We start from the raw sequence: 23,890 nt of genomic DNA, 5'->3' as shown, positions 1-23,890 counted from the left end.
CCCTCCACCCCCAGCTTTGAAAAGGAACATAAGAAGGGAATTAAACACTACTTGGGTTGAGCTCTTGTTAATGGTCTAGAGACAGTCACAAAGGAAGGCAGGCTGTATGTGCATAACATGACAACTCATACGTTGGAAAAACCCAGGGGGATAGCTTACAGGTAAACTTACCTGTTGCACCACTGGCTTAAAATACAGCTGACTGGAGAAAAGAGAAATCTCTGATAAAAAAAGTCCTGTGTTTTACAAATGCTAGAGAAGTGGGTTGTTTGGGATATTTTTAATTACTTGGAGCTTATTTTTCTAGGTTGTTTTGCCTAGCATGGTTACTTGCACAGAAGGGCAGTAGGGTAGAGTCCCATATTATACCCTAACTTAGTGTCCCTTTCTCCATGCAGTCTTTTCCCGAAAAGAGACAGAGTTGAAGACTTGTGGCAGGATCTGGCTGTGCCAACAGGATTGCATGTCGTGCACTCAGATTGGGGTGGCAGCTGTCTGCTGTAGCCTTTCACAAAACTTCATAGTTCTGCTTAAATCACTGCTTATAATCACTTACAGAACTCTCTGATCTTGCTAATAATGTGTGTATGCACTGCTTGTATTTGTTTTATGAAAAATATGTGGGTTTCACTTTCTTTTTCAGCTGAATCGCAGTGATAGTGACAGTTCAACGCTATCCAAAAAGCCCCCCTTTGTTCGAAATGCAATGGAGAGACGCAGTGTCAGAGTGAAACGGGTAAAAACATCACCACTTTTTTTTTCTCTCTAGCATAGACATTTACAAAACCCAGAAAACTGTTTTAAAGGAAAATTTGCAAGCATAAATCAGTTGCTGCGTGCTTTCCTTCACAACCTTTTATTTGTGTATGAGAGGTCTCAAGGCTAACTTTTCTTTGATATGTCAGAATATGACAGGAATGTTTAAGTCGGAACTAATTTAGAACAATCAATTTAGGAAGATGGTTCCTGGTATTTTCCATCTTGTCAGAGCAGAAGTAGCACAAATAGTTTTGCTGTGTTTATTGTTGCAAGATTCTTAAGTACTTATAAGTGTGAGAAGCTAGGGAAGAGGGTGAGGAGAGCGATGTCTCAGATGGTCAGGTGACCCTGTCGCAGTGACTCTGTGGCATACAATGAACAACGGCAATCATTGAAATTCCCCCAGGATACTGATGCTGAACTCCTAAGGAGATGGTTTTCTTGAGGCAGCTTGTGTTTGAAACTAGCAGAAGGCAACATAGTATGTTACTGGAAAAAAACAAACACAGGTTTTTCTGCTGCTAGATTCACCTGAAGATGAGACATTAAACTTAGAAGCAAGGTGCACAAACAAGACTTGTTTGATTTGGAGAAGCTGCCAAGAAAGAAATTTAGTAGAAACACCAAAATCAAAAGGCTTGTCTGTAAGATTTGCTTAAGCTTGTGCTTTCTGTCTTGAGATGGATGGGAAAGCAGGATCAGTAGAGATGCTTTGTGCTAAGAGAAGTGCTGGAAAAATTGGTCTCATGACGTATTTGGCCCTTTGTGGGGAAGTGGTCAGGGGGAATGTCCAGCAGGTCGAGAGGTGATTCTGCCACTCTACTCTGCTCTCGTGAGACCCCACCTGCAGCACTGTGTGCAGCTCTGGATCCCCAGACATGGACCAGTTGGAGAAGGTCCAGAGGAGGCCACAAAGATGATCAGAGGGCTGGAGCACCTCTCCTATGAGGACAGGCTGAGAGAGTTGGGGCTGCTCAGCCTGGAGAAGAGAAGGCTCCAGGGAGACCTTGTAGTGGCCTTCCAGTACCTAAAGGGGGCTACAGGAAAGATGGGGAGAGACTGTTCAGCAGGGCCTGTTGTGATAGGACAAGGGGTAACGGTTTTAAAATAAGAGAGAGGTAGATTTAAGACTACATACAAGGAACAAATATTTTACATTGAGGGTGGTGACACACTGGCACAGGTTGCTGAGAGAGATGGTGGATGCCCCATCCCTGGAAACATTCAAGGCCAGGTTGGATGGGGCTCTGAGCAACCTGATCCGGTTGGATATGTCCCTGCTCCTGGCAGGGGGGTTGGACTGGGTGGGCTTTAAAGGTCCCTTCCAACCCAAACCGTTCTATGGCTCTATGATAGTTCTCATCACTGTGTTCATACACCCCTTCTTTTCTAGCCTTCAATCAAGTCCTTTGGTACAGAGCGCCTGATGCGCACTTCACTAGACCTGGAGCTGGACCTGCAAGCTTCAAAAACCTGGCACGATCGGCTAGTTCAGGAGATCTCAGTGCTGAGGGAACTGAAGGAACAGTTGGAACATGCTCAAAATCAGGGTGAAAAAGAGTTGCCGCAGTGGGTGAAAGACGATGAGAGATTTCGACTGTTGCTGAGGCTAGTGGAAAAACGAGTGAGTAACACCTGCCTTTGCATTTTATTCAGTGTGTTTGAGAAATGTGATTTGAGAAACAGGGTACTTCGGACAGTCAAGACATGAAGCCTTAGCACTGCAGTCACTCGTGTCTTCTGCTTTGGTCTGCATCAAGCAAGCAGTTGATAATGGAAGCTGCAGTCCTTGAGTGTCTGGTTAGCCCTTACCTTACCCTGTCTACATCATACTCTCCTTCTAACTTCTGTGATTTATTGCGGCACCTCTGCTGGCACCAGGCTGAAAGTTCCGATGGCACCAGCTGTAGGAGTGAATTGGTCCAAGGTGTGCTTTGGGGCATAGCTGCAACATCGGTTGCTGTGTTCTTGCATGAGCTGATCTGCTGGCTTAAAAAATACATCAGTACCAAGAAGGTGCAGGTAGCGCCTGTAATTCTTACCAAAGGGCTGGAAGAAGACCTTACAGAAAGTTCTCTCCCTTACAATGGTTAGCTGATAAGCCTTCAGTTTATCTTCTGTGGCTTGTGATTTCCAGAGTCAGTAGCTTCCAAACCCCTTAGACCTGCAGCTGTACAAATACTGCTGTATTTGGAGATTAGTTGGGATGAAATGATTTTTCCTGGAAACACAAACGGTTCTTTTCCATTATTTGTTTAGGTGGAAAAAACAGACCACAAGTGTGAGCTCAAGGCTGATAAAATGATGAGAGCTGCTGCCAAGGATGTCCACAGGCTGCGAGGGCAGAGTCGGAAGGAGCCTCTGGAAGTACAGTCATTCAGGTACTGACAGGTCACTGGTGAAAGAGAGGAAGAATTGACTGCTGCCATGATTTTTCTGGGGATGACCAAGATACTGATGAGGAAGGCTAATATTTCTAGAAGTAGTTAACTGTTCTGCTTAAACAGAAATTTCTGTATTTGTATATAAAAGTGTAAGGTCTGAGAGCCAGGGAAACTAGCTGCAGCACCGCACGTGATCTCGGAGCAACCGGCAGTGCTCCAAATTGTTCCCCACCTGGCAACAAATTCACAAATCCTTTGTTTAACACAGAAGCAGCCCTTTGCTTCCTTGAGTAACATGCCTAGAAAGCAAAAAACTCCAGCCTTTCTGGAACGGCTCTTTGGTAAGGTCAGTGTTGTGCGTTTAACTGTAAGGCTGCCTCATGTCTGATGTGTGAATAAGAGGTGCCGGTTGCGAGAGGATGCGCTGCAGCTCCTTGTGCTGACAGCTGGTGGGATAAATTTTAGTGGGGATGGTGGACATTTCTGGAAAGACTCCTGCTGCATTAACAACCGATCATGTTTTTTTAGAGAGAAAATGGCATTTTTCACACGGCCGAGGATAAACATTCCAACGCTCTCTGCGGACGACGTGTGAACACCATAAAGTATTTGCTTCCCAGACAATTCTACAAATGCAGTTTGGGTTTTGAAGTTATTTATGTGGTATTATGAAGGTACCGAGGCGTTTGTATATTAGAGCTTTTGTCAGTATGTGGATGTTTTGAAGATTTTTAGGTTAAAGTTATATCATCACAGAAACCAGCATTAAAAGTGACAAGATTGTATAGTTTGTATATTTAGGAATGTATTTTTGGGAAATAGAATTTTAAATAAGAACAAATGCAGCGTAAGGTGCTGTTATTCTTAAATAATGCTGTTTAGACTTTTTGTACAGCTCTACCTTTTAGAGGTTTTACTGCAATAAAATAAATTTGAAGGAACCTCACCCCTACCTTCTATGATGTTCTGCATCGGACTCTCCTCCGAGTGATGTATTTTGTACCCTGTTGGGAATGCAGGGAGCCAGTTTGGACTCCCGCGTGCTGTGAACGAATCCTTTGTGAGCTGTGAAGCATTTGTGTTTCCTGCCAGGTCATAAACGTGGGTGTGAAGGTCAGGATACGTGCACTTTTACCATTTGTACTGCAGCTCCTGTCTGCAGTAGGTCTGTTAAGGTGACTGGGGGAGCCCGTTGAAACCCCTGCTGTGGGAGGAGGGCTGCAGGTTTTACGTCCATTTTAGGTTTTTCCAATAAAGTGACCTTTCTGGACAAACCTGCCTTCTCCCTTTTTGTCTTGTGTGAATTGTCTCATCAACCGGCACCGAAATTGTTTCTTTTTTTTCTGTCACTAGCCGAAGTGTCTCGATTTTGATGTGTTTTGCTCTGTGTGCTGGCGGATACCCTTCGCAGTAACGGGGGTGCTCCCTGTTGGGGCGTTCCTGGGATTTTCCCTTTTGTTCTGGACACGGGTTTAGCTGGAGCTGTAGCTCGCCCGCCCCCTGGTTTGTCACAGAAACCGCTGCTCTGCCCACCCCCGCGTAGGAGCCGGCTCCCCGCTGCCCCCCCAGCCCCCGCGCCGGGCCTCTCCCGCCCCTGCTCGCGGCTCTCGGAGGGAGCGGGCCCCCCCCCGGCCCTGCTCTCCCGCCGCCGCTGGCCCCCGTGAGTCCCCGCCGCTGGCAGCGTGCGGGGCTTTTCCCCCCGCGCTCCTGGTTACCGGCCCCCCCGCCCCACGCACGCCCGGCCCCGCCCCGCCATTCCCGCCCCGCCGCCGGCGGTGACGTCAGCCCCAGGACGCTGCACGGGCCCTCCCGGCCGCCCGGGGGCGCTGCGGCCGCTCTGGCGCTTCTTTCCCCCTCCCTCTTTGCGCTTTCCCCTTCCGATCGCGCTACTTCCGCTTCCGGCCGCTGGAGGATGGAGGGGCGCGTGGCGCAGTCCGCAGCTCGGCTGGCGCGGCAGGTGCGGGCCGGGGCGGGGGCGGGGGCGCGGCCGGGGCTCCCCGGGGCCGGACCCTGCCCCGCCGCCTCGCTGGCGGGACCGGCTCGGTGCAGGCCGCCCCGCCCGTCTGGGCCGGGCACGGCGGGGCCTGGCGGCGCGTCCCGGAGGACTCCGGGGGGAGGCGTTGGAGGTCCCGGGGCTTTCGGGGGGAGCAGGGGGCGGGCGGGCGGGCGGGGCCGGGGGGAGGCTCCCGGGTGATGGGCAAACCTCAGCGGTACCCGGAGCGCCAGGCGGTCTCTGGGCGCGGGCGGAAGGGGCCGAGGCTGCTTCCCCAGCTCCTTCCCTTTCTCTGCAGACAGCGCGGGGCGAAAGCGCGCTCTCGATCCCGGGAGCCGGTGTCAGCAGGTCGGGGCGTGCGGTGCAGCTCCCGCACGGGACCCCGTCAGACACGGCTGCGCGTTACCCGCCGGTTCTTCGGCTGGCTGCTCGCTGCCGTGGCCGGGCGGGAGGGTGTCGGGCCCGCGGTGGGGGCAGCACCGGGTCCGGGGGTCCTGCGAGCTCAGAGCAGCCGGGGAGCGCGTTCAGGGCAGCGCCGGGGGCGCGGGTACGGTAAAGGCAACCCTGGCTCTCGCAGACACGGTTATTGCCGCCGTGAGGCGCTTAGGGTGCGGAGAAAAAGATGGTGACAACACTTTCCCTTTTCAGTGGCTCTAATAATAGTAAAAAAAAAAAAATAAAGTCAGTCACTCTGCCAGGTGTGTCCTAGTCAATGACTGACACTGACAGTAGCGTACAGAGACAGCTTCAGGAAAACTTTGGATCCAGCAGGTTAACGGCTCGTATATCGCCCCACGAGCCTGTAACTGGGAGATGCTGGACGTTTGGCTTGTGGTTTTTGCCGACCACACGCGTGTTCTTAAGCATCTTTTCAGTGTGTTTTGGATTACTGAGCCTGAATCTACCTGTCACCTCGCTCCCAGCCACGTGCGCCCTGGAGCCCGCAGGGATCATTGGCTCCTTGGGAAAATAACCCAACACAGAGCATGTGCCAAGTCAGTGCGCTGAGACAGCTCAGCAAAGGCTTGGCAGAGTAGGAGCAGAGATAAAACCATGCAGGAGGGGGGAAGGAGGGGAAGGAAGAGAGGTGCTGTGACCCCTTTGCCATGTTTTCTCGGGCCATTTTATCTTTTTTTTTTTTTTTATTAGTGTGGTGGACTATCACATTAAAGCCCAGAGATAGAAGCCGTTGCAAGTTTCATGTTAACTCATTAATTCAGTGGGGTCTTTGGAAGACATTCTTCTGCACTAAGGGAAACCGTAAGGGTGATTTTAGTCCTATTGAAAAAGCTATAGTTTTTTTGTGTTCACAGGTGAGGGGAAGATTTCTAGTACTCAGCTGACCAAAGAGCCCTTGGAGATGTCAGCATGGCCTCATGTAGTTCCCGCAGCTTCTCATGAGGTGGTCATCAGGTATGACCCTTTACTGACAAGTTGTGCTATGTCCAGGGCTGTGCAGGTAGAGTAATGCAGGGGGCAGCGCTTTACGTCCTGAACAGCGGCGTCTTCCTTCCTTTTCTCAGTTACAGGTTTTGTAGATCAGAAGTGTATTGGTGTCATCTCCTTTCTTCACTTTGATGGTGCTGTGAGAGAGGAGTTACCAAGGGTATCTGTAGTTTAATGTCGTACTTTGTTTTTCAGAAAGAATGTAGGATTTATAATATCCATTCAATATCGCCTAGCATTCATAGGTGATTTGCTAGGGAATTAGGTTTTGTGATAAGGGGCCTTTATAACATTTGAACATTTACAGACCTTTTTCCAGGCGAGCTTGGCAACATGGTTATGTGTGTGGGGGTTACAGAATCATGGAATGTCTCAAGCTGCCAGGGACCTATAGGATCATTGGGTCTAACTCCCTGCTCCTCACAGGACTACCTAAAACTAAACCATGTAAGAGCAACATCCAGATGCTCCTCGAGCTCTGACAGGCTTGGTGCTGTGACCACTTCCCTGGGGAGCCTGTTCCTGTGACTGACCACCCCCTCAGTGAAGAACCTTTTCCTGATGTCCAGTCTGAGTTTCCCCTGATGAGACTTCATTCCCTTTCCTCCTGTCCTATTGCTGGTTACCGGAGAGAGGAGGGTGGTGAGTGGTGTTCCCCTCCTGGCTGCCCATGGACCAGGGTGCCCTTGTTGCCAGTTTTGGAGCTGTTAGCTGTACTCAGCCATGCTGTTGTGATCTTAACCCCATCGATTCTGGAGCTCAGTGTTTCCACTGGGTGCTTTTGGATGAAAAGTTCATTCCATCATTTGTATTAGCTGTGTTGATCAGCACAAAAAGGGAGACTTAAACGGCAGCAGCAGTATTGAGGTAGGCAGCTAGGCCGCTGTGGTAAAACCTTTTGCTTTCAGTTCACACTGAAGTGACATAAAGACTGCTGCTGAAACTGTCTGCAGAAGAGGAGCACAAAACACGGTAGGAAAATGGGCCAGTCTGGGCTGACGCATTGGACTGGTCAAATCTGAAATGGGGCCAGCCCGAGTGCCTCCTGCCTGCAGGTGTCTGTCCTGTGCGTTTACTGGTTTGGTGCACTCCTGGGAAAGAAGCAGATGAGACTTGCTGAACTGTGGCAGTGTTTTAGAGATTTTTACCTCCTGGCCAAATGCAAGCAACGAGGATACTGCTTGTCACCCTGTATTTGTGTGGGAAAGCTGTTTGGGCCAGATGTCTGCCCCAGGAGCTGGCGATGCCTGAGAACCCTTGTTCTGGTTTCTGACCACATGAATAAACCTCTTTCCTCATCCTCTCTTGTAGTCTAACACAATGAAGGAAGCTCCAGTGAGATACTGGTCATCTCACCTCCCGCAAGTCTTAACTTAAGTGGGCAGAGGCATCTCTGGTTATGGAGGAAAATCCAAATCGAATTTCTGTTCTGAAAAGCTTGCCAATGGTACTGAAAGATCTCAGTGGCTGTAGCTTTGGAGATATCTTTTAATGCAGGAGAAATAAGTGTGAGCTGCTTGTTGGCTTGGACACATAGTGATTTTAATTTCAAAAGCAGGATGCAATTTCTAGATCTGGACAGTGTTTGTCCTCGGTGCAGAACTTTCCTAGGGCCTGACTTGCTAACCTGTCCTGAAGCTGGTGACTGTGCTAGAGAGGAGGTCTGGGGGGACGCAGAATTTACAGGTGCTATGAGTAGAACGAACCTTAGTGCTTTTCTTAAAGCGTAGGCTGGGGTTGGGGGGATCAGTTATGCGTGCCGCTGCTCCAGCGTTGCTTTAAGTCACTTTGTAGCAATAATGCTTACTTAAACTTACAGCAAAACAACTGTAAAGTAATGCAATGAAAACTCTCATGTGCTATTTTAAACTTGAACTTCAGTCTGAATTTTTTTTTTAATGGGCTATATGAAATGCTACCAGGTCAGGCTAGTTAGTAAGAAAAGTCAAAAAAAAAAAACAAAATTCTGTTGGTTTTATGGGGGAAGATATGCATATGTATATGATGTGTATGTATGCGAGAGAAGGCAGTGATTTGGGCAGAGGGGATATGCCTTTGCTTAAAAACAGAAGTAATAGGCTGCAAAAAGAAAAGCTGTGGTGGACTCTGTGAAGTGAGTTATTTTTGAGATACAGCTGTGCTGTTCAATGATTTTAGTTGGTTGAATGACAAACCAGAGTATAAAGTTGTTTGGTTTTTTTCTCAAAGTCCTGTTTCTTCACACCTGAACCTGCAGGCAGCATCCTGTTCTCCTGTAGCAGAGACCCTGAGGCTGTAAAAGAACTGTGCTGGAAGCTGAAGCACAAATGATGAATGACCTCAAAAGTACTAATTTTCAGCTTGGTCCACAAATAGGCCACTCCTAAGATTGTTTTGGCTCAGCTTAGGTTTTTTGAGCATCTACAGTAGTTATAGTGGAGGATCTTTTTCAGGTGGATGTGTAAGACCAGAAGATTTGATGGCCCAGTTTTTTTCCTTAATTAAATATTGTGATTGTTTCAAGAGCAACAAAGTAAGCGAGCCTATTTGCTAAGGTTTGGTGACCTATTTGAACACAAGAATAGCCTGAGCTGCCTCCTGCTGTGGGAGTTCTTGTAGAGGGGAGCCTGAACCAGTCAGATGAGGGTGTGGGGAGCGCGCGCTGCCGCCCCCTCCGTAGCAGCTATTGAGAATTGCATTGGCAATGGCCTCCAGACTTCTGCTTGTGAGCCAGGTTTGCGGCTGGTAGGCTGATGGCGGAGGACAGGAGATGGACAACAGAGATGAAGTTTCAGGTGTTCGGTGTCTTTAGGGGATGGGGCGAAGAAAATTACTGCTTCTTGCAGCAGCTTCCAGCCATTGGGCTGAGACTGCCTGTTGAGGCATTTGCCTGTGTCCCAGCTGTGAAGTCTGGAGGGGCATGGGGACGTGCAGGGAAATTTGTTTATTTGGAGCGCAGAGGTCCATCTGAAATTCCTAATTGCTCCTGAATGCCTTATGTCAGTTTTAAGGAAGAAGCCATGCTGGGGGGAGGGAAGGAAGGGTCATGTGGCGGGGTGGAAGTGAGTGCACGCTGCAGCAACGGCCCTGTCAGTTCCCTTATGAAGCAGCACCCTGTACTTCCTGGCATTTCTGTCTCCAGTTGGCGTTGGAGCTTGTTGGGATTGTGTGGGTGGCTGTGGGTTCATTCTCTGGAAGGGAAGCTGTGGCCTGTGTGATGGCGAAACTAGCTGAAGGAGGCTCTAGGGAATTTTGAGTCAAATCACTTGACATCTTTATTAGATAAAAAAGCTGGAGAAGTGCTTGTTTTGGGTAAATGTGTTATTAGCATGACTGTATCTCTGTCTTGATATTAGTGAGATTATTATCTCGCTGACTTTTTAAAAGAATGTTTCAGAATCCCTGTTTTTGACACAAGCATAAACTATCTTTAAACATTGTTTGGAATTATGCCGCTTACACGTCATTGCTGTTACCTTTATGAGGCAAAACTAGAATCACCTTCTGTCCCCCCTGCTCTAGGAATTTCTGTGTGACAGTTTAATTTGCTTTCCAGGAAAACGAGATCAAGTTGTTAACTGCAGAAATTGAGCGTCTGAAGAACTTTGGATGCTTAGGAGTCTCCCCGAGTTTGGAAGGGTTGCGAGACGAAAACGCAAAACTGAAGTATCGGTTAAATTTCCTTCGAAAGGTAAGGGAATAAAGAATTAATGCTGTAGCATGCGGTTTTCTTCTCATTAAGACAAGCTAAATAAATTATGTCAGTTTGTTACAGCTAGTGATGTGTGACAGCATGGTCACTCTGTGTTCTGACACCTTGATTGTTGGTGGCACATCAGAGATTTCTTGGCTCCTTAAACAGAAACCTACTTTATGGGAAGTTTCAGTGGGTTAATAAGCCCATCCCATCAGGTCTTGGCTAGTCATGTAACGGGCAGCACAGCTGAGATCTCTCCCGTGATCACTGACAAAGGTGTGAGAAGTAGTGCACCCTGCCTTCAGGGGAAGTGTTTGTGCTGGGAGGTTCAGAGGGAGAAGCATCTCCTGAATCACGTGATTTTTATGTTGTGTATGTTGCTCTGATGCCTAGAGGTGTCAGCCAAATCTGTCAGCCATGCTTTGCCAGGCAGACGAGGAAAAAAGTGAGATGTAACGGCTCCTCAGATGCTGTGAATTCAGCCTTCTGGATTTTGTTTTTTCAGAGCCTTCAAGAGGAAAGAAGTAAAACAGCAAAAAGCATGATTAATATCAACAGCTGTCTTCAGGAGATCTTTGGAACTGCTATTCAAACTGCCTACCCTGATTTAGAAAACCCTCCGCTAGTGGTGACGCCAAGTCAGCAGCCTAAATTTGGGGATTACCAGTGTAACAGTGCCATGGGCATAACGCAGGTAAATCTGAAGAATCTTACAAACAGAGGAAAAAATGGGGATGTTGTCTGTTGGAAGCTGAGTGGTAGCGCAGCAAGAGCTGCAATACTGGACCTGTTTCAGGTTTGTCAGGCTTCTGGACTGAGAATTCAGTAAGTACCTAACAGCATTTTAGGGGAAGCATTGGCCTGCACAGAGTAGATCTTTAAACCTCTGTTTAGATGAGCGGTGTGAGAGAGTTACCTGTGTGTGACACTGAAAAACTGCTCAGTTTGTGGGATCTAAATCAAATCAGGATGTAACTGCTGCATTGATTTACTAATGATGTGTAATTAACTACCAATTAGTGGGCTATGTGTTTGGAACTAGTAACAGCAAAACAATACATCACAATTCTGGACAGTTACCAGATGTTGATGAACACCTACGAATCTCTAAATGGTCTTCTGTGATGCCAGGAAGGTGTAATGGCCCACACGGATTTGCACAGAGTTGCATGCGCACACCCCCACTTCTCGCAGGGCCAGCGGGTTACAAACACACGCCTCGTCTCCGAGGCGTGCCATTCTGCACACTTTTTGTGCTCGTGATCCTATCTTACTGGCTGTTGCTATCCGAGCCATTTTGCCAAGGGGAGGCTGTGTGGGCATCCCCACTTCTGTGGTTGGTGGCATCTATATTTTCTTTTCACTGAGCAAAAGGCAGGAAACATGGGGTTTTTGTTACGATGTTCAGAGCTCGGAGGTTTTCAGGCAACTGCAAGAATGGTTCCACTTTACAGAACGCCTGTGAAGTGCGTGCAAAGGAAGGAGTGGGGCATTTTTAACCTGGCTAGTATCAGCAGTTACTTTGAAAATTATTACGTTGCTGCTTTCTGGAAGATATTTGGCCAAAGAAGACGCAGAGTGAGAGAGACTTCAGGAGCTGCTCAGTGGGCTGGGACCATGCCGAAGTAAAAGCAGGAGGTGGGGGAGAAACGAGGCAGTGCATTCTAGCTTAGGTGCTACAGTGCCCAGACTTCCAGTGCAGTGATGCCTTTGAGTGAAGACAGACTCTTTGTAATGGCAGATCTTTTATTCTGCAGTCTCAACAGAAGCACATTTCTGGTTTTTTAAGTGTTCTGTTGTCAGTTCACCTTTATTAACTCTTAAACTGGTAATCCCTACATTGAACCTGCACTGACACATGGAATTCTGCTCTCCCAGGATGTCATCTGCAGCCACTGTGTCTGTTGTCCTGCCACAATGAGCGTGACTCCCGGGCAGCATCGATACGTGCTGGGCAGCAGGCTCTTGGTCTGAAGTGCCAAGGCGGAAACAGCCCTCGCAAATACGTATCATCTTCCCTCGGTCTCGTTAGCATTTTGTGACTGGGCTGCAGCCAGAGGAGCACCCTGCTTGACTGCACTGACATGGGCTTTCAGAGCTTTGCCAGTTTTTTGACCGCTGCTTTACCCCAATTAAGTCATGGTTGGGATCCTCAAGCAGTGCTGGCTTCTCAGTGTCGACGTTGTTCACATAACTCCGTGTCTGAACGGTCCCCTTCAAGCCAGGGTTCAGGTTCCAGGTTGTCAGCTGTACTGATGAAGTTCCTAGTACTGGGCTTGGCTGTAGAGTTTGTTCCCTGGGAAGCGCGCTGTATAAGCTGGGCCTGAGCTTGGCGATACTCATGCATGCAGCACGCTCAGACCACATCAGCACAGCAGAGCCGGGGGATGCAGGGCAGTCACTTCCCTGTGAGAGCAGCAGCTTAGGTACTTTCTGTCAGCCTGAGTTTTAGGGGCTTGACTGTGGTGCACGACTCCCTGTAGAGCCTTGCTCCCCCAGGTGTCCGCTGTGCAGGGCTGGGCACGGGTCACCGCAGCTGCCAGAGGAGCAGGAAGTGCCTGACTCGCAGGCAGCACCAGTACGTGCCAGGCAGCAGCCTCTCCCTGCCGTGCACCCATGTGGAAACAGCCCTCACAAATGCATATTGTTTTCCCGGGAGCTCGTTAGCACATTAATGCCTGGGGAGAGCCAGGAGCTCTGCTTGCTCCTTAGAGTTATAGGAGTATGGTGACTGTTTCTAGAACAGTTCAGACAACATGCCCGTAACCTGGTATAACATGCCCGTAATCTGATTTTGCATTTATTTTTTCTTTAGTTTTGCACTTTGAGTAGCATTGAAGAGGTTTTCTTTCCTTGCCCGTTCTAAGCCTTTACCATCGTGTAAGGCTCCTGTTATGGTCAGCTGTGTGACAGGTTAAACCAGAAGCTGAAACTTAAGCAGAACTCCCGTGTTGCAGCAGACTGCAAGTTAGCACATGCAAGCAGTAGTGAGTGTAAATTCTAAGCTGACAAAGGTTCCTGCTCTTTGTGGCCGTGATGGGAGTGAAGTGATAGGTTTTTTTCCAACACATCCAGCAAGAATGGAAAATCATGTGCTCAGAAACAAATAGCTGTGGTAATTCTGTATGGTGTGAATGCGGTGTTTGCAAGGGATGGGCTGGGCTAGCTCACAGAATCCTCCCAAGAGGTGTTTCTGTAAGATTTGCAAAAAGCTATATGAGAAGAGGCTTTGGGGATGGACAGAGAAGTTGTGGAGCTGGACCGGATGATCTTTGAAGGTCCCTTCCAACGCGAACCATTCTGATGCTGTCCTTGTATGTGAACTTCCATTGTGTTGTTTGAGTTCCTCGCAGTGGGCCGTTTGTGTCTGGAGGGAAAAGGAGAGGTACTTTACCAGCAGTTTTTCTGGTGCTCTTTGAAGAAAATTGGACACTGTTAGGATTGCTTAGATTTTATTTATTCACTTATTTATTTAAGTTTGAGTCTAAGGTAGGACTGAAGGCATTTTGCTTGGGTTGCTTTTAATCATAAATCAGCAGACTTGCTCTGAAACAACACTCAGCATCTCCTGTAGACACAGTTCAGAACTTCAGATGTGAATGCTGGCAGAGCTGAGGACACCCGTGAGACTGATGAACAGGGTGTTGAAGCCGTGTGAAGGACTGTGCCAGCTTTGTTGACTTTTAAAGAGTTTGTCCCTTTTACTAGCTTAGAGAAATACAACTTTGCCAAACTACTTAACAAGTTTTGAAAAATAGGCTGGAAGATTTTCTTCTGACATAAGGACTACCTTTTAATTGCCCTTAGCAGAAGGGAGTGAATGTGTTGGGTCTGTTCAGACTTCTGCTGTGTAAAGAGAGCTGATCTACTCTGTAAAATTTGCTAGAGGTGTCTTTCTTTGCGTCTGTGTCTGCATTATCAAGCTAAATGATCATGAGGATCTTTCAGTGTCACACTATCTATGCTTTCTGTTTCACTCTGTAGAATGTTTTTGAGGATTGAATTTTACGTGATCTTCTTGTTGGGTTTCAGATACTGCTCAAAACCAAGGAACAGAAGGTTAGCCCAAGAGAAATCGCTGAGAAAATAACAAAAAATATTCCTGCCAACGAATGCATTGAGAAGGTTGAAATTGCTGGTCCTGGTAAGATGGTTTCATGTTACACACCTTGTATGTTTTAAATATGGTTGGACTTGATGATCTCAGAGGTCTTTTCCAACTGTAATGATTCTGTGAAAGCTGAGAGGGTGATTTTATACTGGATGGTGATCAGGGAACCTGAGTTGAATTCAACTCTTCTGTGATTTAAAACTGCAGTTACAGTGAAGTAGCTTCTTCTGTCGTGGTGAGCTTTGTAGCACTCAGATTTGCGCAGCAGCAGAAAATCTATCTCTGTATTAGAATTGGCAAGTGCAATCCCGAGCCCTTCAATTAGCTATTTTCCCACTAATCCTTAAGGGACCAGCTTTTCCTCTCCAAATATTGGTGATGGGTATCAGACCGCAGTCATGAAATCACAGCAAAAATCGATTTGCCCTTCTCACTGTTGCTTGCATGGTGAGGAGACCTTGTCTACTCAGCACGAAGATGCTGGAGTAGCGTGGAGATTATTAATTGCTGCATCTGTTTTGTCCCTGTGACCCAGGAAGAAATACAAGGGCTCATATTCCTTAGGGCTTCAGCATAAACACAAAAATCACATCAAGTGCTTGGGCAGAAGCTCGTTGATTAGCTCTGTGAAGCAGGAGAAGTAAAACAATGTCGTCCCACGAGCATGGATTATCCCAGGTGAAACTATATGTTTTAGGATATTAATTTTAAAAAAGGAGACAAAGCAGGATTTGGTTTTGTGTTCTGAAAAACTTGGCAGGATTATTTATTTTCTGATTAAAAATGGTTTTATAAATTCACCTTTGAGTGACAGTGTGCAAAAAGGAGTTATGTCAGTCGACTAACTTGCTGCATCTAACTCCTGCAGTAAAGTGTTGTGAAACACTTGTGATCTGGGAACAGAAATTGTCTTCTAATGACAGCTTTGTTGTTCTGTCACTGAAATTTTTTTTTGTTTTGTCAACCTAACATCATATGCTCTTGTCCTTAACGTGAGAAACAGAAATCCAAGGGGGAAGGAAACAAAAAGTGGTCTGAGGCACTTCTGCAGCCCCAGCACTCACTGCTGGTTTTCTCCTCTAAAGGTTTTATCAATGTCCACTTGAGGAAGGATTTTGTGTCGAAGCAGCTGAGCAGTTTATTGATGAACGGAGTTCAACCACCAGCTGTCGGCAAAAGGAAAAAGGTACGGCAGTAAGCGCAAAGGCATCCTTACAGATGAAATGCGCTGAACTGCAGGGAGCTTTGAAATTCCCCCCAAAGTGATTTGTTGAGCCGATGTCCATGTCAGCTGTTGTTACAGCAGAGGAAATGGGATGTGACTGAGGACCGGGCTCCATGGGCGGGCCCTGTGTGCCTGGTGTGGTCTCTGGTGGTGCCAGGGTCAGTCTGGGAGTGGCCCCTGACCCTCTGCTGGGCGGGTGCAGCAGGGCCCCAGGCTGGAAGCCTGCTGTGGTGTCCTCCACTGGCCCTTCTCTGTTGCTGTGTGCTGTTGGCAGCAAAGGGTGTGAGGGTCAGCGGAGGCGAGCCTTCTTCACCCCTGCCCTGTCCCCAGCAAAGCCCAGATGAAACGGGTGAGGTGTGGTAGTGGCTGCTGCCTGTTGTTCATTTTTTCCTTCGGTGCTGTGTCTAAGGTGGTGGTGGATTTTTCATCCCCTAACATCGCAAAGGAGATGCACGTTGGCCACCTGCGGTCTACTATAATCGGAGAAAGTATGTGCCGACTGTTCGAATTCGCAGGTTATGATGTTTTGAGGTGAGAGTCGATTTTTGGGTGTGGTGGGCTTATTGGCTGAATTTCTGCAATACTTATCTCTGTGCTTTGGTCTGTATTTTGATCTTTGTTTATAAGCACATAACAAATAATCCTTTATGTGTAGTAAGATACGAAGCTGAAGAAGTGTAGCAGGGTTAAGAATCAAGACGGGCAGCAGCTTCATTGCGGTGGAACTGGGGGGGGCTTGCCTGTTTCTGGTTTCTGATATTATGTATGTTTCTTCTTTTATAATATAAATTTTTTAAATGTATGTATTTTAAAGCACGTGTTTGAGAAGTCATTATTATTGTGCTTTTCAATTGCTTCAAGGTTAAACCATTTAGGAGACTGGGGCACACAGTTTGGAATGCTCATTGCTCACCTCCAAGACAAATTTCCGGATTACTTAACTGTTTCTCCTCCCATTGGGGATCTCCAGGCTTTCTACAAGGTATTTGTAGCAAATAAACGTGATAGCTACGTCAACATCTGAAAAGCAGATTGAGGAGCTTTACAAACAGAAACCAAAGAACTGAATCACTGTAAGTGGGTTATTGCAGTAACCTGCCACTGGGTAAGGAATTGCATGTCTAGCATTGAGTTGTCTGCATGGGACATGATTCGAGGACTTTGTAAGCTGCTGCCTCTATCTTCTGAGATGACGTACGCTTGGAGAGCCTGTTAGGGATGCTAGCTTGTTTGAGGGGAGAAAGCGGTGCTTTTTCATGTGATGTGTTTTACTGTAGGAATCCAAGAGGAGATTTGACACAGAGGAGGAATTTAAGAAACGTGCCTACCAATGTGTGGTGCTGCTGCAGAGCAAAAACCCAGACTTCATTAAAGCGTGGGAGCTGATCTGTGACGTGTCGCGGAAAGGTGACTTGGCCAGATTCGGACACACATCTCAGCAGTAGAACAGTGTGGCTTTCCTCACCTTTATGTCTGAGTCCATCCTCTAGTTTTCTTTTGAGAATCGCTGCCACACCACTGTGACAAGCTTAAAGAAAAAAGCCAGTACAACCAAAGTACTGGGTTGTCTGTGGAGGCTTTTGTCTCCTGAGTCCCAGTCTGGTGGCTTGACTGAGAGAGGGAAAATGCCTTTAGGGACTTGCCATGCCCACTGGTAAACATATGCTTCTAATTCCCACTGTGTGCATTTAATGGAAGTATTCTGTTCTGTTTTCCTCCTCAAGAGTTCCAGAAAATCTACAGCTGCTTGGACATCACGCTTGTAGAGAGAGGGGAATCATTCTACCACGAGATGATGAAAGACATCGTGAAAGAGTTTGAAGATAAAGGTGAGGCTTTCGGTCTCAGAGTCAGAAATCCCACAGCTGTCAGGATGAGCGAGGTAACCTCACCTCCTGTTCAGCAAGGCTTAGGACCGATGTTTGTGAACTTGCATGTTCCCCGCCCTTGCTCTTTTCCTCAGCCCCATTTCCTGAGTGGATTTTTTGATGGCTTTTCCTCCCAGAGAAGCATTAGCATAATTGATTCTTACATGTTTAATTTCAGAAAGCTTGACTCTTGCTGACACCAAAAGCAGTCTGTGCGTGCTATTTGTAGGCAATAGCATGAGGTACAACTGGAATTTATGGTGTCCTTAGTCAACAGCCAAGGAGCGATACATGACAGACTTCTAGGTCTTAGTTTTGTGACTGTATGGGGACTTTGAGGAAATCTTTGTGAAGACAGTGGCATTTTTGGGTCATGTTGACTTTGAGACTGGGAAGAAGCCAGATGGAGTATAACAAGTCTCTGGTTTTGTGCTCCTCTCTGGGTCTGGCAGTTCTTGAGCCTCACCATCTGCAGTGTTTTGACTAGTCGCATCGCTGGAAGACATTGTGCTGAGTCCTCATTGCGTCTCTGTAGAGTTTTTGTTGCCTTTATTGCCAGAGTTTGTGATGCTGGTTTTGTGGCTGTAAAGGTAGATCTGGATGCCAGTGACAGGAGTTTTTAAATCCAATTAGGTCTCTTCTGGTAAGGCCAGATCTGTACAGATCCACTTCCTTGTGCATAGCCTTGAGTTCTGGAAGTGCAGTGCAGAACGTGACTTGGTTGGCGAAGGAGTCCTCATTTGGGTTTTTTCATATCTTGAGCCATTAATTATTTGATAATGTGAGAGCATGGCCTCTTCCTTCTGGTAGCATCTGGGAAGGGAAGTGTTTCTGGTGTGCTGGCCCACAGACCTCCCTATGCGCTACAATACGATGTTTTCCATTGCTTTTCTAGGATTTGTCCAGGTTGATGATGGACGGAAGATCGTGTTTGTCCCAGGTTTCCCTGTCCCATTGACGATCACGAAATCAGACGGAGGTTACACATACGACACGTCTGACTTGGCTGCACTTAAACACAGGCTGTGCGAAGAGAAGGGCGATATCCTTATTTACGTTGTCGACAGTGGCCAGGTGAGTATGCCAGCCTCTGCTGTCACTGCTGGTACAGATCATCAGAAAGTGTGGTAAATGACGGATGCAACAGTATTGTAGGTGAAACGCCGAGGGGTTTTAGTGTGGTTAGTATATTTACTGTTGTCCTTACTGGGGTAATGGTGAATCTAGTTTGATGGCTGGCAGTCTCCATGAAGAGCTCCTAGAACCAATTGATCAGGGAGAGACCCAGTTACCACTGGAGGTGGGTGAAGCTTAAATCTCAATAGATGAGTCTGGAATGGGATTTATGCTGCTTATACTTGAGTCTCTCCTTGAGGAAATGCAAGATTAGCAGCTCTGTATCTGAGCAGTGGTGGGAATTTGCCAGTTGCTGCTTCTGTAAGCCAGGAAGGCTCTTTGGAAGGTTGAACTTTCTGAAGTGGAATTTGTTTGCAGAGCTAGAAGCATTTTAAGTCTCATTGTGAAAGCAGCATTGTGAAGGAGAGAAAGCTGGGAAGAAAACTGTACCTGGAGGAGTGGGTTGAGAACCAGTTGTTGGTATTTGTTCCTTGCAGTCGGTGCATTTACAAACAGTGTTTGCAGCTGGACAGATGGTCGGCTGGTACGATCCCAAAGTAACCAGAGTGGCCCATGCTGCGTTCGGAGTGGTGCTGGGAGAAGACAAGTAAGTCTTGGGATATAGTTTTTCGTCTGGGTGTGCTCTGAAGAGGATGTTTTAGTGAATGCAGAAGATGTGCTGTTGTTTATTAACAAAAATGTCTGTGGCATGCGAAAACATTAAAAAAAACCCACCACATCCCATGCTGTTCCTCGTAACTGTCTCATAGCATCGTGTGTCATGGTCCTTTGATGCACATAGCCATGGTCAGCTTTGCTTTTGGACCTGCCTTCTGCTGCCTGGCATTTGGGGAGGGGCATTGGGAATGGCTGGTGGAAGTGCAGTGGAAGCTGATGTGAACCCTGGGAGATGGCAGCGGTAAGGGCGATGATTTCCATTGTTTTCTACCTGCCTCATGGTAGATGAAAGTTGGGAAAAGAACCTCGTGTCCCACCTGCAAGCCAGGCTCCAGAGTTGTTCTCGTGTCTCTGTGAAGGTGCGGCTAAAGCAGCGCACTCCGACAGTCATGTGCCATTGCAGGCTGGGTGGTTTTGCTGTAGGTTTGTTACAAAAATCAGGGTGACTTGCTGGACTGGGCAGGGATCTGGCACTGGTATTGTGTCCTGCCTACTGGGACTGGGACAGTTCTGAGTGTTGGAGTCTTCATGGTCACCCTGCCCAGCCCCCCATGGGTGTTCTCGCAGTTTGTAGCTGTCTGTGTGACGTCAGTTTCTTCAATACAGAGGAATCTGTGGGGCATGTGCTTTTTTTGATAAGCCCATAAGGTGTGAACAGTGGAAATCCTTTCAAGAAGTTCTGATGAATGTCCTGCATCTGCCTGGGCACACCTGGCACCCGAGGCAGCGGCTGGGCGTGTTTTGCCTCTCATGCAAGTGCTCGTTTTGGCTCTGTGTTTTCAGGAAGAAGTTCAAAACTCGCTCAGGGGATACAGTTCGTCTTATAGATCTGCTGGAAGAAGGGCTGAAACGGGCTATGGACAAGCTGAAAGACAAGGAACGGGACAAGGTAGGTGTGACACATGGCTTATCTTTCCTGAGAACTTCCCAGATTTGTTCACAGACTTAGGATTTCTGCATCCTGGATGTGAACTGAGAACATGGGCACTGCCAAACCACCTAGGACATGTCATGGGTTGTGTACACAGTGTGATTATTTGATAGCAGTTCTGGCAAGGTGCTGTCATGGGGAAAGAAGAGCATCCCTGAGAACATAGCGGTGAGAAAATGTGAGCTGCAGGCAGCACGTTGGCCTCTGGCTGGGACTGCAGAGCTTTCTGAGGACGGGAGAGGCGAGCTGGGCCTGGCAGGGCAGCTGGCCGTGCAGGGACTGTCAGGTCTCCCTGTGCAATGGCAACAGCTGTGACTCCCACAAGATGCAGGAAGAGGCAGAATATAAAGTTGCAGCCTTGGCCTGCTGGGCTAGCGGTGACTTCCGGTGATGGATGGATGATGGTCCCCATCTGCAGGGGGCTTTGGCTTCACACTCTTTCCCTTGGAGGCTGTGGCTGAGTTTGCTGGAAGCCCTTTGCTTAATGAGATTTCTGTCTGTCTTGCATCGTGATGGCCTGCAGAGAACTGGACAGTGTGGAAGACGGAATGGAACAGAAGGACCAAACTCTGTCCAAGCCCTGTGTGAGGCAGTGGAATTGGGAAGTGCGGCTCCTTGGTGCCGTGCAGCCTAGGGTGAAAGTGAAAGATCCCTTTTTAAACAGGAACATGAGGAAGCACAGGAAAACACCACATTGAAAGTCTCCAGAGGGCTCATACGAGTCTGATACAAAGTGCTTTGCCACGCTGACAGGGCACTGTTCCACCAGAGAGGGGTTTTATGAGTGTTTGGCTTGTCCAAAATGCTCTGTAAGGGTAGGAGGGCCGCGTGTTTCTTACGTGTACGTGCAGTTTTTAAGAAGCAGGAGCGCAGTATGAGCATCAGACCTGTATGGCAGAACATTATGGAGCACAGGGCTCTTGTGGGCCCTCAGGAGCAGAGGGATTCAGCCTCAACCAGGGCAGGGCTGCAGTGCCATTTGATGGCAAGAGAAGTGAGGGGTGAATGTAGGGGTTTCTGGTGCCCCGAGGTGGAAAGGTGGGTGTGAGCCTTTCCCTGAGCACCACCTGGGTAAAATCCCCCCAGCCGCCTGGGCTTTGCTCTTGAGCTGTGCTGTGGCCAAGGCCGCGTGCTGTGGTTGGTGATGCCAACATAGCATTCCTCCTCTTGACTGTATTTTGACATTGCAACAGGTCCTCACAGCAGAAGAGCTGAAAGCTGCCCAGATGTCAGTCGCTTTTGGATGCATTAAATACGCAGATCTCTCCCACAACAGACTAAACGATTACGTGTTCTCCTTTGACAAGATGCTGGACGACAGAGGAAATACAGCTGCTTATTTGCTGTACGCCTTCACGCGGATCAGGTGGGTTGAGTGTGCAAGGAGTTGCTTGGAGTTGAGCTCTGATGCACTCCGCATTGTTATCACAAAGGGAAGGGTGGGGAAAGGGGTGACTGAGTTGCGCCAGTGCTGTTAGCGGTAATTGGTGAGAGAAGCCGGCTACACTGGTAAGCACCATAGGCAAGATATTTTTTTTTGTCATAGAAAATGGTGTCCTCTGCCCTCTGAAACAGGGCTCCTCTGTGCAAAACGCATCCTGGGCTTTTAGCTAGCAGGGAGGGAACTGTGGGAGTCTCTGGTAATTCCAGTAGAGGATTTAGGGGGCTGGAAAGGGGTGAGCCTGTTCCAGCAGCTGCTCACCTCCAGTGTTGCCATATCCCAGCCAGTTTTCGTGGCACCCAGAGCCCTGGTTTGCTTGGCAGCATCAGCTGTCCTTGGCGACGTACCTGCAAGGGCACATCGCTCCCTGTTCCCCTGCACCGCCCTGTTAGATCGCTCCGAGGGCAGCACCTCCCTGTGCGTACCCAGGGCTGGGCCAGGGTGGAGAGCAGCTGCAGGCGGGGCCTGGGGCAGGTTGAGCAGTGGGACCCTCACAAGCAGACTGTGGTGTGGATCGTTGCAGGGCTATTGCTCGCCTGGCCAATATCGATGAGGAGATGCTGCGGAAGGCAGCCAGGGAGGAGGTGCTTATCCTTGACCATGAGAAGGAGTGGAAACTGGGCAAGTGCATCCTGAGGTTCCCTGAGATCCTGCAGAAGATCCTGGAGGACTTGTTATTGCACACACTCTGTGACTACCTTTATGAGCTGGCCACCACCTTCACCGAGTTCTACGACAACTGCTACTGTGTTGAGAAGGACAGGCAGAGTGGTGAGTGTTGGCCTAGGGGTGCTGCGTGTCCTGTGTCACATACCATGGAACAGGCCATCTGCGCGGTCTTTCCCTGTGCTAGGAAGGTCGTTGTCACTCTACTGCTGCAGAACAAGTGGTGTTCATGTGGGAGGACTGAAGGTGGCTGGCACAGCCTGTGTCGTCATCTGCCTGTGAGCAGGAAGGTTGAGTAGAGAGTTGGGAGCAGCCAGGCACCTGGAAACACAAGGGCTGGTCAGTCTGCCTGGCCTGGGGGGAGTGGGAGGGAGTTCAGTGTGCCCAGCCCCAGGGCCAGGCTGTGGGCGGATGGGGTTCCTCTGGGGAAGGTGCCATTAAGTTGTTCCGAGCGGCTGCTCCAGCTCTTCCGTTGGTGTTTTGCAGGCCAGATCGTGAAAGTGAACATGTGGAGGCTGCTGCTGTGTGAAGCCACTGCCACCGTCATGGCCAAAGGATTCGACATCCTGGGGATTAAGCCGGTGCAGAGGATGTAGCTGTGCCCTGTGGGGTGACAATAAAGGGACTAAACAACTGGAGGTGTCGGTGTCTGCTGGGGTGGGGTTGTGGTAAGGGAAAGTGCTCTCAGGGAGCAGCACCCCCTTAGGAGAGGAAGGAGGAAGTAAGAGAAGAAGGAAAGAAAGGAGGTGGGGAGGGAGGAAGGAAGGTAAGAAAGAGAGAGAACAGGAGCAGTGCTTCAGAAGCCACAGGTAGAGAAGCAGACAAGAGGAGTCATGGGCCCCCGAGAATAATTCTCTGTGCAGGAATCAAAACCCACAGGTCCATTCCCAGGCTGCTGTGCTTCAGTCTGCAGTTTAAGGCCCGAGAACTCGAACACCTCCAGGAAATCTTTCAGCCACAGTGCAGTCACCCACACTGCCAGAGGCACCTGTACTCCGATGGCGCCCGCCATCCTGTTTACCTTATTGGCCAGGTGGGAGCAGGCTTTGAGGTCATCTCGGGCATCCCTCAGCAGAGCATGGAGCTCGGGAGGGAGCCAAGCAGTCTCATCCCGGTGCAGCAGCGTGAGGCCCTTGTGTCGGGGAAGTAGTAAGCTGCTCAAGGCACCAGTCAGGTACCTGCAAAAGAGACAAATGTCACACTGAAGGACTGAACTTCAACAGAGCAGGGAGCTGTGAAACACACACCAGGACACTGGAGTACAGGTGGGGGGGTCACCTGCAAGCACACACATCCATCCATATCGCTGTCCTGCACCGGGAGCCTGTACCAGCCCTCAAAAAAGGGGTGGCTCAGAGGACAGCAGTGTGGGGGCTGCATGCTGCGGGAGCAGCAACAGCAGCTGGCAGCAGAGCTGGGGCAAGCAGGCAGCAGCTTTACCTGGAGGAGCAGATCACTTAACTGCATTCCCCCAGAGGCGGACACAAGGGAAATGCCTTCCCCTGCAGCAGCACTGCTTGAATTCCCTACAGTCAGAAAACTGTGCTGAGTGTGTATTGCTCTCACATAACCACAAGGCAAGGGACCATGGCTCGT

At 48.7% G+C, this 23,890-nt stretch overlaps 2 protein-coding genes across 3 annotated transcripts in view; both read left to right on the top strand.

Moving 5' to 3' along the window:
- Positions 1-4,417, top strand: part of WWC1 (WW and C2 domain containing 1) — a 72,612-nt gene extending 68,195 nt beyond the window's left edge. The window contains exons 20-23 of the mRNA XM_086759061.1: positions 644-736; positions 2,153-2,383; positions 3,019-3,140; positions 3,672-4,417. Of these exons, the coding sequence (XP_086615187.1) occupies positions 644-736; positions 2,153-2,383; positions 3,019-3,140; positions 3,672-3,738 (513 nt within the window). The 3' untranslated portion in view covers positions 3,739-4,417. The remainder of the gene's footprint in view (positions 1-643; positions 737-2,152; positions 2,384-3,018; positions 3,141-3,671) is intronic.
- A 626-nt stretch (positions 4,418-5,043) lies between these two features.
- On the top strand, positions 5,044-22,928 carry RARS1 (arginyl-tRNA synthetase 1). 2 transcript variants are annotated; one of them, XM_086758674.1, is made up of 16 exons: positions 5,044-5,100; positions 6,450-6,549; positions 10,118-10,252; positions 10,764-10,952; positions 14,291-14,402; positions 15,455-15,555; positions 16,004-16,125; positions 16,456-16,576; positions 16,872-17,001; positions 17,319-17,423; positions 18,358-18,536; positions 19,076-19,185; positions 20,040-20,145; positions 21,381-21,553; positions 22,152-22,399; positions 22,781-22,928. In XM_086758674.1, the coding sequence occupies exons 4-16, from the start codon at positions 10,800-10,802 to the stop codon at positions 22,888-22,890; spliced, it is 1,770 nt and encodes a 589-aa protein (XP_086614800.1). In that variant the 5' UTR covers positions 5,044-5,100; positions 6,450-6,549; positions 10,118-10,252; positions 10,764-10,799; the 3' UTR covers positions 22,891-22,928. The 2 variants fall into 2 exon arrangements, with proteins under 2 accessions (XP_086614800.1, XP_086614799.1); XM_086758673.1 differs by lacking the exon at positions 6,450-6,549 and having other exon boundaries at positions 5,050-5,100.
- The last annotated feature ends 962 nt before the right edge of the window (positions 22,929-23,890 follow it).

Source organism: Chlamydotis macqueenii, chromosome 14 (assembly GCF_036417535.1).
Source record: "Chlamydotis macqueenii isolate bChlMac1 chromosome 14, bChlMac1.mat, whole genome shotgun sequence".
NCBI classification, from domain to species: domain Eukaryota; kingdom Metazoa; phylum Chordata; class Aves; order Otidiformes; family Otididae; genus Chlamydotis; species Chlamydotis macqueenii.
The sequence above is the reverse complement of the archived record's forward strand: the minus strand, read 5'-3'. Positions and strand labels throughout refer to the sequence as shown.